This window comes from Salminus brasiliensis, chromosome 13 (genome assembly GCF_030463535.1).
Source record: "Salminus brasiliensis chromosome 13, fSalBra1.hap2, whole genome shotgun sequence".
Lineage (NCBI taxonomy): Eukaryota > Metazoa > Chordata > Actinopteri > Characiformes > Bryconidae > Salminus > Salminus brasiliensis.
Window position 1 is genome coordinate 9,568,592 of NC_132890.1, and position 16,989 is coordinate 9,585,580.

The window sequence follows — 16,989 nt, forward strand, 5'->3', positions numbered from 1 at the left end:
GCATCAGAAAACACAGGAGCGCCACTGACTGAAAACAACCTAGGCAGACGTCAACAGTCAACAGTGAATTGTCAGCACAGGTGCGTGCAGCCCAGCGCGCGTACACCCCCGATTTGCACCATTGAAATAGCAATCCGCCAAAGTCAGACCGCACCTGGCTCTTAAAGGGAATGGCAGGTTACACGCTGATTGGTTTATTGCATGTTAAGCCCAAAACACACCCATGATTAATTAGGAGACCTAGTACATGCCTTTTGTGCGTTTTGAGTGGCGCAAGGCGTACTTGTCCCGTCGTTACGATAGCAAAGACACAAACAGACAGCACAATCATGACTGACCATGAATCCTTCCTCCAAAAGTTCTTCCTTCCTTCTGGTCAGTGAGTGCTAGCCAACATAATGGGCTTGGTTAAGCAGTCTGCATGTGAGGATACTTTCTCACCAATGCTTTTGGATTTTTCAAACTAATATCTATGAGTATCTATACTCAAATGAAGCTGGGATGAAAACTACGGGCCTCCCTCCTTAAAAAATGACACAAACTATGGGATTATCACAGTTTATATAAATGAAAATACCCAGAATTAAGGAGCATCCACTGCTAAACTGGCTGTACTGTTCATTATGTCAGTGAACAAAAGTCAAAGCGAGGGACGTAAGAACTGATGCTAAGCATTCTGCTCTGACGCACACTGTTTTGACTCTCTGCTGAATGAACGGGGTGTTTGCTGTAGTGCAGATTGCAGGCGTTTCTTTAATGAAAGAAAGCTGGAGGAAAGATAAAATTACAGCTCTGGGGAGAAAGCTATCAGTCGGCGCTGAGGCAATTTCCTGTGGGACAGGAAATGAAAGTGCTAGGAGTTGGGGAGGCGATTCTGGGTGTCTTTGTTGTGAGCATGCAATCCTGTTATGAGCCGATAAAAGATACTATGGTCCTCGGTTAGGATTTTCTCCCCTCCCCTTTCTTCCCCATCACATTTCAAAATGTCACCGACGGAAAAGAATGTCAGAAACCAGTCCGATACATCAAACAGCCACAGTTTAAATGCCACTCAGATTTCCAATTGTGCATTTTTAGTGAAGAAGCACAATTCAAACTGACATTACTTAACCCAGTTCATCATCTGAAGTGGCACCTCAGGGATAGATCTACTGTTTACTGTGCCTATCACGTACGCCACCCAGCCATAACATTAGCACTACCGGCCTAATATTGAGTAGGTCCACTTGTGCCACACAACAGATCTGATCACAAGACCTCTGAAGAAGGTCCTTCCTGTGGCACCAAGACGTCAGCAGCACATCCTTTAAGTCCTGCAAGTTGTGAGGTGAGGCCTTCATGGATCACATCAATAGGCCTTAGGTGCTCATGACCCTGTCGCTGGTTCATTAGTTATCATTTGCTTGGACCACTTTTGGTTGCATATCAAAAAGAAAACCCACAAGCCCTGCCTGATGTTTTAAAGATGTTCGGACCCAGTCGCCTAGCCATCACAGAGCCCCGGTTTTTCAGCTGTTATCACATACATCACCTTCAAGAACCGACTGTTCACTTCCTGCCTGATGCCATGGTAGATAAAGATAATCAATAATCATCATTTTTTGTCTGTAGGTGGTACTAATGTTATGGCTGATTGGTGTAATGTACTACTCACAAACATATTTGTTGGAGATACAGCCATCATGGACATGAACATAATGGCGACGTTGGGCTTAATGTTTTGTGCTGTTATTTTCAAGTGCAGAATCATTATTAGAAAAACAAATTAGGGGGATTTCAACAACAACAGGTTAATAATATACATAAAGTATACGTTAATTGCACCTTAACCAAATGTGTTTGGAAGCCACCAACAAGCTTCTGGCAGGATTCTTCTAAGCAACATTGTTTCAATTTCAATTTCAATTGTTTCAATTCAATTTCAATCGTAGTGGTTGGTGTGGCGCAACAGATAACACCACTACCTGCCACTAAGCTACCACACCATGTGGGAGACTGGGGTTCGATTCCCGGTCTGGGTGACTATGCTGCGCTACACCAATAAGAGTCCTTGGGCCAGACTCCTAACACTACACTGACCCACCTCTGTAATATGAGTAACCTAAGAGCGTCAGCTAAATGCCATAAATGTAAATGTATTACCTGGCACAGGTCAGGACTTTGCGAGGGCCATTCCAATCTTAATGCTATATTACGCAACCATCTTTGAATTGTGTCCAAATTTAAACCATCTAGCTGCTGGTTTGAGATTATGCTAAGGAGTTCTGAGGTAGTCCTCCTTCTTCATTATTCTCTCCACTTGTGCAATGTAGCAGTTCCACTGGCAGCAAAACAGCTCCAGAGCATGACGTTACCACCACCACCACCATGCTTAACAGTTGGTATAGTGTTTTTGGGGTTGAATGCCTCATCTTTATTCCTCCAAACATACCACACCTGGTCATTGTGGCCAAACAGCTCAATCTTATCACTTTGTGTCCTTCATCTGGAATGTTTTTGTGATTAATTTGGGTGTGTTCAAATTGTATACATTCATTTTAAATGTTTTATGGTTAAGTGATCACCATTCCTTCAGGATACATAAACCTTCATGCAGAACCACACACAGTCGCTGTCAGAATAAATCTTATCTCCATTTTTGCCACTTTTTTACCTTTTGACATCATTTTAAACTGGCAGCTGCACAAATCTCATGACAACTTGACCACTGGGAATGATTTTGCCCAAAATGACTTTTGGAAATACTTTTTACATTGATTTCCATTAAAGTTTGTTTTATAATGTTTATATTTTAGAGATACAATGTTTTGTACTGGGGCAACAACAACATTTTTTTTTAAATAATTTGGCAATTTTTTCCCTTTTTCTCACAGTTTAGTACTGCCAATTAACCCACCCATTTAACTCCCAAATAACTCCTCCCAGCACTAGCAATGCTCCCAACACTAGGAGGGTAAGAATGTCCTCATTCTCAAATACATGCAAAGCCAGACACTGACACAATACCGCTGATGCAATATTGCTGGATAATATGGGTGGGTCCCCAGCTCCACCGCATCAACTAGCAGCATCAACTAGCCAACACTGCTTTAGAGTGATGAGGGGAGAGAGTGCCATCTACCCACCCGGACAGAGAGCACGGCCAATTATGCTCTCTCGGACTCTAGACGTTGACAGCTAAGCGGTATGGCTCGACATTAGAACTTACGACCCCCAGGCCATAGTGGTAGTGCATTAAACTCCTAAGCTGATTTATTTATTTATTTATATATTTATTTATACATAGAAATATAAGTCATACTTTCCAAAATATACCCAAACACCATGAGGAATGAGGAGAACAGGTTTTAATTAAATCAATTTGTGATGATTCAGAATAGAGTAATTAGGGGGTAAACTAAATCAGCACTTAAAATCAGCAATGGAAACTCCCATCTTAACATTTTGAAAACTTTATACAGTGAGAAGGAATGATTATTTCAATGAAAGACAATATGGTACAAGAAAATTACAAAAATAATAGCTTTAGGATCACATTCGATCCTAGTTTTACATTCATACATATTCTTTTATCTTTTTATCAGATAAAGCATCTGTGATGCTTTATAATGTGACATTTGGTAGCAAATATCTACATGATACCCAATACTGTTCATCTTCCTGGTATACAGGAGCTAAGAAAAAAAACAAAACAAAACCTGTAATAATATACATGTCACGCTGTGCACTATGAAATGAAGGCTACTTTACATCTGTTGTGTGACGCTTCTTGTAAGAGTCCATGGCCGTTGGAAAAGGCCTGGTCTTGTCTGTGCGCAGGTCTCGGTGAGGACGGAGGTGATTCAAGCACTCCATACTCACTGGTTTCTAATGTAGAGTTGTTTGTGACTGCATTCAGGCCCAGAATGTCACTCACTGAGTGGGGCAAGTCCTAAACATTCATTGGAGAAAAATTAAGGGCAAATCAGAAAGTATCAAAAGAACCAAAACTTAATACTATAGTACCTTTAACAATTTATCAAAGTATCAAAGAATTCGGCCCTTCAATACCCCATTTCAATATCTAAGCAGTCTTATCAGCATCTGTGAGCCGAATGCTTGTCACAAAGAAGAATGCTTGTCACAAAATCTATACCAGCCATGGGCTGCCTAAATTATATCATATACACACATTATTAGAAATGCATTTGTTTCTAGAAGTCTACATTCAGTAAATAGTCTCACTTCCTGTATCACACTGGTTGTCCTTTAAGCCAAACACTCGTTGGCCTTTCATTTTAAAAGAAAGAAAAGAAGATTATATAATTCGTAAATCTACACCCATGTAAAGGTACCTGTATTGGTTTCATGATATTCAAACATAAGCTCTGCAATATGGTATGGCAGGTACACCATTTACATTACAACTTAACCAAGATCATATCTTTACATTGTAGCTCCTTCTCTGACTTTTCACATTTTCCCGAGGTCACAGACATATTAGTTAGGATTACAAAACAGTCTTACACACATTAGGTGTTTAATGATATGTCATCACAGTCATTTAGAGAACACAGAAAGCTATGGACGAAGTTTCCACACTGTGGGCAAAGACTAATGAATGCAATGCGGAACCAAACAATTACAAGCACAAGCACAGCCCGGAAACCGTTAGCAAGTAAAGACTGGATTTGCATGAAATTTTGCATGGTATCTATTCTCTCTGCCATACAATAACTTAAAAGCATCACATTTCACTGACATTCTGGCCTTTGTCCTATTAATTTCAACCCATTAACATCATGCTGGATGAGACCAGGTATTGGTGTTTTTGGACAGAAAGTTGTAAATTTCTGCAGGCTATACCGAATACCTAAGGGGGGGACAATACCATACTAGGATGAACAAACTGTAACTTTTACGGCTGTCTGTTCAAAATAAACAAAAGAACCCTAGCCTTATGCATTTTGAGGTTTGTGTTGCTCCCCCCCCCATCCCCCCATTGAACTGTGATGTCCAAATCATGTGTTGTACACCGTTACGCCCACATTTTAAAAACATACCTTGCAGTTAAAAACACACATCAAGGCAGTGATTTAAGACTTACCTTACAATTCTTTATTTGCATATATATAGCCTCTGACTTGATAAGAATTTCTTCAATGTCCAGTTTCATGGAGAGTTCATTTATATGCTGTAAAAACATTGCAAAAGACTGCTATATCACCATCACTGTAACTAACAATGCAAATAACTTCAAATAACAAATATCTTTAAGTGGGAGTCACCTTACCTTAAGGATTTCATTGAATCCATAGTGTCTGTCCATTATTTTCTGCTTTTCTGAATCCAAAATGGCACAGCACACCAGCAGGTGGAAATTATGGCAAGGCAGCCCCGTCCACATCACCTTAAAAGATAGACACTCACTTCAGCCACATGCACTTCTATTTAATTCATTTTACCAAACATATGTAAAAAAAAAATAAAAAAAAAAAGCTAATGTGTAGCTATTTGAAATGAAGGGTGAAAGTAACCAACCTCCCAGAGGCGAAGTACATCCTGAAAATGGAGTTCTCTCTTGAAGCGGATTAGTAACCACCGGAAACAGAAATACAGGTAACCTGAATCTTGAGCCTCTGTAAAGACAAAAACATGGGCCTTAACACAAAAGGAAACTTCACAGCACATATTTACTAAGCCACTGAACATGTTCTTCACCAGACCACTGTAATGGGAGCTTATCAATAATGCATGTGGCAAATCATATCACGTTATGTGCGGCTTCTGTAAACGGCCTCTCCAGAGTAGCTTACCCAGATAGTTCCAGAAGGCTAAGTCCAGCAGCCGCAGCAATGTGCTCAGCTGGATCAGCTGGGTCTTCATGCCTTGCATCTGCTCCTCAAAGTTCTCATGCTGAAGACCAAGGAAACAGCTGCTACTTCACTTAAATCACTATACGACTTGATAGCTTGATAGTTTGGATAATAACTAACTGTTATACATATAAACCCTATACATAAGACACAAAATAGACAAGCTGCCAGAACCAGAACATAACAGAGAGCATACTGTATGTCAATGCATGTGAGAGGAGAAGCTGATGCCGTTACCATCTGATCCATGAAGGAGACAAAGCACCAGAAAGCATCCACCTCATTTTCCATCACATACAGGATTGGAGACAGCAGATCACTCATGCCCTGCACGTACCCTGCACCAAAAAGTGGGTTAAATGCATGCACACGAAGGAGCAAACTCTAATTAAGCACCAGTCTCACCCTGAATCAAGGATGAATAATTTTACAGGTTTTTAAAGCCAAAATGACCAATTAATCAAGTTACTCACAACACTGGTAGGAATATGTATATTTTATGCAATTTGTTAGAGTTCTTTATAATATGTCACAGCATCACTTACCCAAATCAAAGTCATACATGCAGTATGTCATAAGGATGTCATGCAGTAAAATCAGGCCAGGGTTGTCAAGGCCCTCATAGAACTTATTGGTTCGGTCGGTTCTATTGACATCTTTTTCTGGAAAATAAAGAAAAATACACAAACTTTCCATAACCTGTATTGCTTGAATATAGTTTATTAACTATTATTATTAATAATAGTTAGCACCCTTATTTAATACTCTATATATATATATATATAAAAAACAACAATATATAGCAAGTTTTCAAAAACTAGAAGCTGCATTTCAGCTCGTACCAATAAGGCTCTTATAATCCCGTAACCTTGAGTTCCTCTTCTCCTGCTCCTCACTGACTGACTTCCACTGCAGTTTCATTCTGAAGTACTCGTCCCTTTAGCCCAGAGATAGAGACATAAACAAGCTTTGTTACTTGCGTTGCTAATAACATCACATCAAATGATTTCTACAGCTAAAGTAACAAGAGCCATCTCCAGAGCTTCATCTACACTAACGTTTTTCGTTTCTGCAGGTTTTTCCTCTCTTCATGAGTGCTGTCCCAGGGATAATAGCCCAGCAAAAACTTCCAGGCTTCTTTCCTCATGGCATGGCACAGGCCCTTAAGCACACAAAAAGAACAAGCACAAATCAAGAGATGTTAAACACATTTGTATTGACTTGATTCTTGAGATCTGAACTCTCTCTAAGTGCAAATCTCCTAGACACAGAAAGATGAAATCGTACTATACAAATATTAATAATGTCGGTGCAATTTAATTGATGGTTTAAAGGCTAAAAGTAAAAAAACATAAAAAAAAAAAAGAAGACCAAGGCTTTCTCTTTAGTGAATGCCACAATGACAGCCCTGTGTGACTGTACACTATGATATTATGGTCATTAGAAAAAGGGTGATGCTGTATTATGGCTAGGAACATTAAGACATGAGGGCTATAAGTCATTAGAATACATACAGTTTCAGTCATGATTAGGGTTACCCAAATTGGTTCCTGAAAGGATGTGGTGCCTTTTGGTTTGAGCGCTCCGAATCAAGCGCACTACAGCTTAATTCCGCTAATTAGATTTCTACCTTTGTCAAGGAAATCAGCTCATTCCAAATCAAGCACACCACAGTTTGATTTCCCTAATTTGTTTTAGTTGAGGAAGTCAGCTCATTTGTGAAACCAGGAGTTGCCGTGTTGTGTAGAACTGGAATAAACCTGCAGACATGGCAGTTACTTAAGAACAGAGAGGAGTGTCCCCAGATAGAACATCTTTTCCGTAGATGAAAAGACGAAGTTGCCGGCTTCATGTGACTTGGAGGAAGCACATGTTAGCTTACACCCTCCCATCCCTAAGTACAGGGTGGGAACTGGACATGACTAAAATCTGGATAATAATAATAAGAAGAAGAATAAAAAATAAATATGCTAATATGCTTATAAATAACTTATTGTCCCTTGAAAAGGAACGGCACTCAGCCATGTGCTGTGACTATTGTCTTCAACATGTATTATGTGTTCAGTAACAGGTATTAGGTGTATACCAATGCCTTAAAACATTGTAATACCACAATACAAAAATGTGACTATAGAGAATAGGCATTCTGTTAATTGTAATTTAATTGTGAGGAGACGGGGTGGAGGGGGTGCAACGCTTGCTTCACAAGGAGTTGGACTGAGAAACGGGGGTATTGGGGCTGAGAAACTGGCTTGGGGCCAGGAGAAGGAGTTTGAGGCGTGGCCCTTCTCCCAAAATTCGAGTTATTTCATGACTCTCACTTTATGAGCATATCAAATTCTGAATTAAAGTGTGTGTCTGTGCTGATTCAAATGAGGTAAACCATTTGGGGATGATAATATATCACTACTTTCCAGTTTAATATAACAAAACATGTGCAGATGGCCAGTGAGATGTTTGGGAGAGAAAGCTTCTGAACAGAAAAGAAAAAAGCTCTATTTTTTTACCCCTTTGAAAATGAGGTGTTTTAAGTGAGGCACATTGGACACTCTTCCCTCTGAGTCTTGGTGCTTTGCCCAGTCCTCCATCATCACTGGCCCTCTCCTCTGCACTTCTGGCCTTGTACCCAAGTCAACCTGTAACAAACAAAAATACACACACAGTTTAATTTACCAATAAAACTGGATAACTATTCACTATAACACTGCTCTGCCCTGAACAGGACTCTCCCTCCAGAAAGGGATCCACTATGACTTGACCAAGGAGACACAGTTACGTGGTTTATATGTCATACAGCAGACTGTCTATTTTAAGAGAAGTTTAAATCAACCTCAAAACCAACTTTTTTCACTTAAGAAATCTAATGAATCAGACCTTTGGACCTCTAGCAGTATGTCTCCCTAAGGCAGTTTTGTATCCACAGATTCTGGACCCCTTTGGTATAGGCCCTGAGGGAGCCAAACGTAAAAAGAGATTGGATTCTAAGGCTCCCCAAGAGACGCTCTGGGTAGAGGCATCCATAAACTTGGTCTTTAGCTTCTCTTGTGCCCTGTTAAACTGTCACTGTTGGCTCAGACGTTCGGTGAGAAAATCATAGGAAGACACTATTGCGCTCTCCACGGACTCTGAATATGTGAGAGGTGTAGTATTTCATGATGCATCTTAGCAATCATGATGTAATGATGCATTGTGTTTAAGACAGGGCCAAACAGTGTGCTCAGTTCATTTTCTTGCAAATGGGAAAAACAGTGTAGGCAGCAACTTGTCCTTCTTGTATCTTCTATGTTTTGCTTTTGTGATCTGCACTCCATTCCAGTTCACTTGCATTTGATAGCCTTGTTTTCATTTGACAAGTTAGGACAGAGCTATTCTATTTGGGAGATCTCATGCATTTCGTAGTCTAGTGTAGTCTAGCTTCTTCGAGACTCGTGATATGAGACGTATTAGCTTCTACTGCAGTCTACAGTCTTGATTTTAGAAGCCTTTAACTGGGTGTTCATGGAGGAGTCCATTTTTTTAATGTCCAAAAGGATGTTTTTTTTAACAATACGTCCTCTTCGTCGACGAGAGGGTCAGCCTGGGTAGCTGTCATACAAACACTGGCCGCATGGTCAGTCGTGGTTGGTTAGCTTGCTATCTGATATAGATTTGTTTTAATGATCATCATTTAAGGGAAAGTTTAAGGGATATTTAAAGGTAAAAGCCACATGACAAGCCAACAATTCAAGTCAAACCGAAAGTCTGTTGTCAGCTGTGATCAAGACTAGAGTATCAGCATATTTTCCAATCTGAGCCATAGTTAAAGGTAAACAACCCGAGCTATAACTGATGACCTGTTCTAAAACAGAAACGAAGACAAAGCACATTCTACTCACTCTGGTGATGACCTCAAAACCAGGCTCCTCCTGCTGGTTAATCTCCAGTCCAGGGATCAGCTCCCCTAAAATGTCTGCCATTTCCTCAACAGGCCGCTGCTGGCACTCAGATTCGGAAGGCCGGAAAGCATCAAAGAAGTAGTTTGTGACTTTGGAGAAACCACCCAAAGTTGTTGTGTAAGGATCCTTCTTGAATTTCTGATAAGAAGAAACGAGTTTTCATAGTTAAAGGAGAACGCTGCGTGCAGTGCACTCATAGACAGCAATGCAATGTAGGGGTTTTATCTAAAAATCTAATCCTCTCATACCTGAACAAGGCCATAGTTTGTGTCATCTAGAAGATTCTCAAAGGACTGTGAAAAGGCTTTGCTGTAGGCGCCAACAAGCAGAACGTTTTCATCATCTGGACTCCTTCAAAGGCAAACAAAGAGGCTCCTTTATTTCATACGTTTGCATCAGTAACAAGCTGAAAGTCACATCAGTGTGAAAACAACAACAAACATTACTTAAAAAACCAAAAAGACAACAACAACAACATGGTCATTGGTTATATCCCACTCCTTGTTGGCATGAAAAGCAAAGACAACAAAGCCAAGCCCACATTTCATTATTAAAACTGAGATAAGAACTTTAATAACAGCTATCTGTTCCTCAGCAGCGCTGCCTTGAACATGCTCGTGGCTTGATTTTAATCTGCTGTGATATTTAACGGCGTGGAGACGAAGAGCTCGTTCGTCTCTCTCATGAAGCCTTAACTCCAAATGGACAGCTGCTGTCCTACCTGACACCAGCCAGTCTCATGCCCTTTCGCCTTCTCTCTCTCTCTCTGCGAGACACATGCCATTTAGGAAGCGCCTGGAGAGGAACTGAAATCCCCAGCAAAAGTCCTCACATTACCATACAAACTGTTTTGCATTTAAGTCTTTACTGTTTTACAGAACTAAAAAAAACACAGTTGACTCAAAAGGGGAAACTTAAATGGCACACTCTCTGGCTGCTTTTGGTGAAAATGTAGATAATCCTTTAGGTTTCAGCCATTCTCTTCATCTGAGCAATTAAATATGCTGACTCATATTAATAGCTCATTCATAACATCTAAAGGTCATAGTACCTATCCATAACACAAGACTGCACTCTGCTGGACAAATACTGGAGTTACACCTACTCTAAAAACAGACTGATAGATGGAAAGCCAAAATAGCACAGTCCCAAACAGTCAGCTGTGAACCTGTGGTCATATCCAGGTCTGTAAAGAAAAAGGACCTGCCCTTCAGCATCATTCAAAGCCAAAGCCACAGGTACTGATGTGACAATAATTCAATTTATTGAACTATCCAACAGAATCGTAAGGTGGAAAACCAACGCACCATCAGGCCGCCAGTAAACGAATCATGAAATAAAGAAATACGAATCTCCTGTTGAATTTTGCTCCAGCGGCATGTACTCACTCGCTGAGTTGCACCGATTTCCTCAAGCCATCCAGAAATGCTTGGCTGCCTCCCTGATGAAAATGAATGGCTGGCAATGTTGTGTCATCTCTCAGGCAGAAAATCAGGTACGACCAGCCTTCACATTTGACTGTGACGGACCTGAGATCGGCCACATTAAAGGAGAAGGCCCCCTTGTTCCGCTCATTCGAATGGTTTGAACCACCTAAAAGAAATGACAAGAGAAACACATCATCGCTTGGTTCTCAGCCCTGGTCCTGATGTACCCCCTGCCTTGCACAATCAGAGTGTTCCCAGCTTTTTCCAGCTCCCAACCCAACTGATACAACTGATCAGTTATCTATCCCTACTCTGTTCCGTACATGCAAGTTTTTGACACACTAAAGAGTAAAGTGTACTTCTATATGTACATACTAGGAGATATCAGGCCCTCAAACATGTACATAGATAATGTCTTACCTTCTCCGTTAGTGTGGGCTTTCCTCTTGAAGGAGACTGTGTTGACCATGTCCCATTCGGTCTCATAGCTTAGCTGCTGGTCCACCGGGCGATGAGGCCGCTGTGTCCACTCCACCACTGAGCTGGAGTCCTTCATGCAAGAGGACAACAAAAGAGCATGTAAATGATATCCTACCAACCAAGAAAACAGCTGTTTAACCCCTAATTCACACACAGGACCTTAATACTGTAAAGTCAGCAACAAGACCAACCTTGCAGGCACATAGCATATTTGAGGGATCAACTGTATCCTCCAAAGGCTTATATTCCACAACTGTTTCTCCATCCTAATGTAAAAAAAGAAGAAGTTTCATGTGAGTCTGCCTGGGAAGATTTGCTGTCTGGTCTTTATTTTTGAAAGAACGAACATATTTAACAGAACTGCCCTTCAGTACATGGATTGTACAGGAATATAAAATAGAAAGAGCTCAAAAGTTACGTTGTGAAATCCTGTATTACTACTGGTTTTGTTACCTACAGGCTAAAATGTGCAAGAATTCAAATGCACTCACGTTATCTTCAAGCTCAAAAGTTAACTACTATCACAGAAGCACAAGAAAAAGCGATGGGAACACAGTAAAGTTTATTTCCTGTCACTGACAGGCCATCAGCACCTTATCGACAATCCGCAGGAACCCTGATATTAGCGAATCCTGATCTTCCAATTCCTCTGTGTTCGAGTGGATAAAAACTCCTTCGTGTTCAAATATCACCTGAAAAGATGGAAACACAGAACAGCACCGTGAACTTGTGTCTTCTCTTCCCTTCCTGTTTCCTATCCCCTAAGGCAGTCCCTCCCTTTTGCAGCATTCAGCTCAAACCTGGACAGACGAGTAAGTTACAGGCCTGGAGTCTGTGGAGGAATGTGAGCCTCCACACCTGTCAGAGGCACTTCTAGGGTAAATAACATATCCTTGGGGCTTTAGTACAAGGGGTGCATCCGAGTTCATGTAAATATGCTAACCATACTCTTGACTATTATTATTTCCCAAACAACTCTGACAGTGTAGTGTAAGTGATATCTGCAGAAAGTACGGGGTCACTCCAACACACCCATCCTAAGTGAAATACAGCCTTTTTAGGTGAAACGTCAGCAGCCAGGAGAACTGTCGACAGTCACCAACATATGGACCTCCATGCTTTTGGTAGTTGTACAGCTGTCAGTGTGTAACGCTGAGCTATTAAAGCATGACTTCTTTCTTAAGATAGCATATCATGTTCATTATGGGCACATAGTGCTAGATTGTTGAACTGTTCTGCAACTAGCTTTAGCTACCCAAACTAACTGGATACAGCCTCCTTATATTTAGACTAGCAAAATATTGATTAGTACAGAGCCCCTACAGTATCAAGGTAGAAAAATAATATTTAGATGCTTAAAACGTTTATTCGATTTAATAAAAAAATCTCTAAATATGACTTTTCTCAATACTCAAGTCCTACAGGGTTTAGATACTTTTATTGATTGTGTTTTATATATATATATAAAAAAAAAACAGAGTATACAGATACTGTACAGCTCACTCTGCTAACGTCAAATCAGCTGACAAGGAGGGCTGGCTGGCTAGCTATAGCTAACCAAGCTAGCCAGCCAGATAATGTAGCTAACCTTTCGGGTGAACCCACATGTATAGCAATAACCTGCTGTCAGACTTCGTTAGCTACAGAATTCAGACATCGTTCAGTGCTTAGACCGGTTAGGTCAATGTTTTTGTTTTAGCTAGCTACACATCAAGCCATAAGCCCTTCCGTGTGCTGTGTAGATGTGTGTTTCTGACTGTCTGCATGTGATCGTTGTGCCTCCGTGGCATTCCTGGCAGAGGACGGCTGTTAGCACAACATTAGCACTAGCTCGCTAACTTAGTGCTGTAACGTTACCGTGCAGTCTGCTAGTGCTAGCTAACTGCTAACCGCTAAAAACAGTAGCTAGCTAGTCACTCACAGCCCTCTGCTGGCTTTTGCTCCTGGCCATTAGCTAGGACAAACACTCATGCCACGGCACCCACGGCAAAGTTTAGCCACTGACATTCTATAAAAGAGTGGAGCTGTTTTTCTTATCACCGCTGATCCGACAACAGAGGTCCAAAGCTCAGTACCTTGGGAGGAGTTGTGGCCGCCATGTCCACTGCGCCGTCCGCGCTCCACTACAACACCGACAGCTCAGCTTCCGCAGCACCGACACTCCGCAGGCGCACTAGTCTGACCTGTTGGGTGTCAAGTGTTTCGATTTGCCCGATTGTTTTTGATATAATATTGTAAATTATATATATATATATATATATATATATATATATATATATATATATATATATATATATATATATATATATATATATATATAAATAGTATGTCTACAAGATTACATATCTAATGTCTCCAAGAGCACTTTACGCACGTGTTCTTTGTTTTATATGTAATTTGTTTAATAGAAGTTAGCTATATGTACACAATAAATTAAAATAAATTCTATATTTAACATAATTAAATATATTTGGTTTGACTAAAGCGTCAACATGAGGGGATAATTTATTAAATCAAACGAACGGCTTATGTCTCTAAATATTATTTTCTACCTCAATAATTTAGGGGCTCCGTAGCTACCTTCGCAAAAAATAAAATTAGTAGTTAGCTATATTCTATTTTATCACCTGCCATGTTACATTTATATGATATATGATGTATAAAAAAATAAGAAAAAACTTGTTTTAATTCCTGTAATCCAAGTGACACTGTTTGTAATATTGTAATAAACATGTTTTACCTCTATTATGTCAACTAAATTACAGGCTGCATCCATTTGTCAGTGTAAATTAGCTAACTAATTAACTAACTTTTTTTCTTGAATTTAATTTAATTTAATTTAATTTAATTTAATTTAAGTCCTGACTCAAATGTCATTTAGTTTAGACTTTTATTTTGAAGGTCTGTGAAGGTTTGCAGGAGGTAAACACGGCAGGTCGAACTGGCGGGAGACTTGAGGGAAGACAGCGCCACAGTCTTGCTCCGATTATGGTTTCTACACACATATATGTGTACTTTACTGTCTTATTTACTGTCTTAAACGACTGTTGTGTTTATTAAGTAGTTAAAAAAGAAAACCACAGGCAGAGATTCATCCGAAATCGACTTTTAGCTAATTTAACTATACGTAAAAACACGGTGAAGCTAGAAGACCCATAACATGGTTCAAATAGTCATCTCAAGGTAGGTGTGTAAAAAAGGTGTGCATTTCATCACGAATTGTGGTGGGAAAAGAGAAGGAATGAAGGTCATCTGTACTGTACCCTGTTCCCCTGCAGTAAGGCTGGGGAAGGTCCTGCTGAGTGGTTGTTGGTCGAGTTACAAGGAGAGATGGTGTCGAGACAAAACACTGGCCTGGCTGGAAATCTTATGGGAGATCTGCACTACACGAAAGAGGTACCCAGCTCCACTAGCTAGCTACATGTGCTGTAACCCTTTCCCCAGCTTTACAGCACAGTAAATGGGATGTAAATGTCTCCCTTTTTCTATATGGGTGTCACCTGTACATGTGCTTTAAGTATGGAAGAAGAAAAAAAGACAAGTGTCTAATTCTGTGTAAAGCGTAGAAAGATCACTGCGAGAGAATCCAATATCCTATCATACCGGGATGGGTAACATGTCTAAAATGAAAGGTTACGATATTTTTTTAAGGTAGTATTAAGTATGTAAGTACATGTAAAGTCAATCTACAATCAAAATGAACCTTGTAAGTTCATGTCCTTGTTCATGTTCAAGCACTGTCCATTGGGTCATGTTATATAAAAAAAAAAAAAAAAAAAAAACACTTAATCATCATCTTTCATCAAACTGTAGTGACTTACCGTTCTCTACAGCCTGATGTATGGCTCAGTCAGTGCATGTCAGGTTGCAGTGATCCTCTCCTCCAGTGTGGGAGCAAGAGGTTTTGCAGGATGTTAGTAGGGCTGGGCAATATGACAGTTTTCTTTATATTGTGATGTATTTTATTTTGTTATTTTTACACTTTTCTAAGCATATTGAGGATATTGTTAGTGCCTAATAAACACAGATCAGCTGCATGTTTCATTACAGTGTCATTAGACTGGCTTAATTAGATGAAGTGCAGCTGATGTTGAATAAAAATAGTACACTGAACACTGAATAGTAGTGTTTAAGAATCTGTTTCTTAAACACACATTTATTTTGTCTGTGATTACATGTATTGTGTATTGTGAAATAGTATTTTAAAATGTGAAATGTCTTGATACAGTATTTAAAATATTGTCTAGCCCTAGTTATTAGTCCTGTGGTCGACTATAGACTATTGTCCAGGTCAGATTTTGTTTTGGAAAGCTCGCTTTTCAGGATCCAATCCAACCCAATTGTAAAGTCATGTCCTACCTATAATTGTTTCTGCCCTGAAAACACATTTGTGCTCTGACATGCATCATGTTAAGTACAATTTCTAATTTACCCTGACTTTAAAAAGCTCAGAACAATAGCCTAAAACCACTATACTAATGAATGCACATCTAGTGATGCTACCCTGTTTTTGACATACTATTAAGATTCTGGTTTTTGGTGTTTGAGGTGTAATCAATCACAATAACAATAGATTGTAATTTTGCTGAGCCCTACTGTGATCTGTTTTGCTGTATTGTTAAATTTGTTGTTCAGTAAATTCAGATAGTATTGATTCCCACAGACTTGAGTCACATTTTATCTTCTGTCCAAGGGAGTACCAGTGCTGATAGTGGGGCATCACATCCTCTACGGGAAGCAGGTGAAACTGGAGAAACCCTTTGCCGTCCTGATGAAGCACTCTGGCCTTCCTCAGGATGATGAGGTAGCCATGGAAAGTAGCCAAGAGAAGCCTACCACCTACACTGTTTCTGCTCTTATCAAAAAGAAGCTCATCTTCAAAACCCGTCCTAAACCCATCATCACTAATGTGCCTAAGAAAGTTTAGCAAACAGCCAAAAACTCTGGTCTGTAGGGAGACAAATGTCTATTCCAACAACATGTCATTCTCAGAAGGTATACTGAACTCCTCGCGCCATCTCATCAGATGATAATATGGTCTCTCAAGCTTGTTGGAGTGCCTTTTTTTTCACTGTTCGTTGGGCTAGGTTTTTGTGAAATGTTGAACATGCACTGCAGAAATCATGTTCATCACACACAGAGCAAAAATACATGTTTCAGAGACTGGTTTGTTGGACGAAGTTCTAGTTGCATGTGCATCAGAAAAAGCTTGATTCAGAAAAGTTTATTTTTTTAAAAAAACATTTTAAAGGTGTAATAAAGATATGCAAAAATAAACACAGTTAATGCTGC

General features: G+C 39.9%; 2 protein-coding genes across 2 annotated transcripts; one reads left to right on the forward strand and one right to left on the reverse strand.

Annotated features, from left to right (window-relative positions):
* Positions 1–3,332: 3,332 nt before the first annotated feature.
* Positions 3,333–13,857, reverse strand: tbc1d15 (TBC1 domain family, member 15). Its single transcript, XM_072695550.1, has 17 exons — positions 13,773–13,857; positions 12,291–12,389; positions 11,889–11,963; positions 11,638–11,767; positions 11,179–11,383; positions 10,039–10,141; positions 9,731–9,928; positions 8,363–8,491; positions 6,914–7,017; positions 6,698–6,792; positions 6,401–6,517; positions 6,093–6,193; positions 5,796–5,895; positions 5,521–5,618; positions 5,273–5,389; positions 5,087–5,173; positions 3,333–3,931 (listed from the first exon to the last, which is right to left on the reverse strand). The coding sequence occupies exons 1-17, from the start codon at positions 13,794–13,796 to the stop codon at positions 3,728–3,730; spliced, it is 1,986 nt and encodes a 661-aa protein (XP_072551651.1). The 5' UTR covers positions 13,797–13,857; the 3' UTR covers positions 3,333–3,727.
* Positions 13,858–14,659: 802 nt separating this feature from the next.
* On the forward strand, positions 14,660–16,942 carry chtf8 (CTF8, chromosome transmission fidelity factor 8 homolog (S. cerevisiae)). The gene is made up of 3 exons (XM_072695574.1): positions 14,660–14,880; positions 14,976–15,093; positions 16,391–16,942. The coding sequence occupies exons 1-3, from the start codon at positions 14,858–14,860 to the stop codon at positions 16,622–16,624; spliced, it is 375 nt and encodes a 124-aa protein (XP_072551675.1). The 5' UTR covers positions 14,660–14,857; the 3' UTR covers positions 16,625–16,942.
* The last annotated feature ends 47 nt before the right edge of the window (positions 16,943–16,989 follow it).

Bases quoted from the DNA above. Each gene is read 5' to 3' on its own strand.
- tbc1d15 (XM_072695550.1), bottom strand. From the start codon at position 13,796: ATGGCGGCCACAACTCCTCCCAAG. The intron at 11,384-11,637 runs GTAAGACATTAT...CATTTCTTTTAG, and splicing joins AGCCCACACTAACGGAGAAG to GTGGTTCAAACCATTCGAAT. The intron at 6,194-6,400 runs GTAAGTGATGCT...TTTTTGGTGCAG, and splicing joins CATGTATGACTTTGATTTGG to GGTACGTGCAGGGCATGAGT.
- chtf8 (XM_072695574.1), top strand. From the start codon at position 14,858: ATGGTTCAAATAGTCATCTCAAG. The intron at 14,881-14,975 runs GTAGGTGTGTAA...GTTCCCCTGCAG, and splicing joins GTTCAAATAGTCATCTCAAG to TAAGGCTGGGGAAGGTCCTG. The intron at 15,094-16,390 runs GTACCCAGCTCC...CTTCTGTCCAAG, and splicing joins ATCTGCACTACACGAAAGAG to GGAGTACCAGTGCTGATAGT.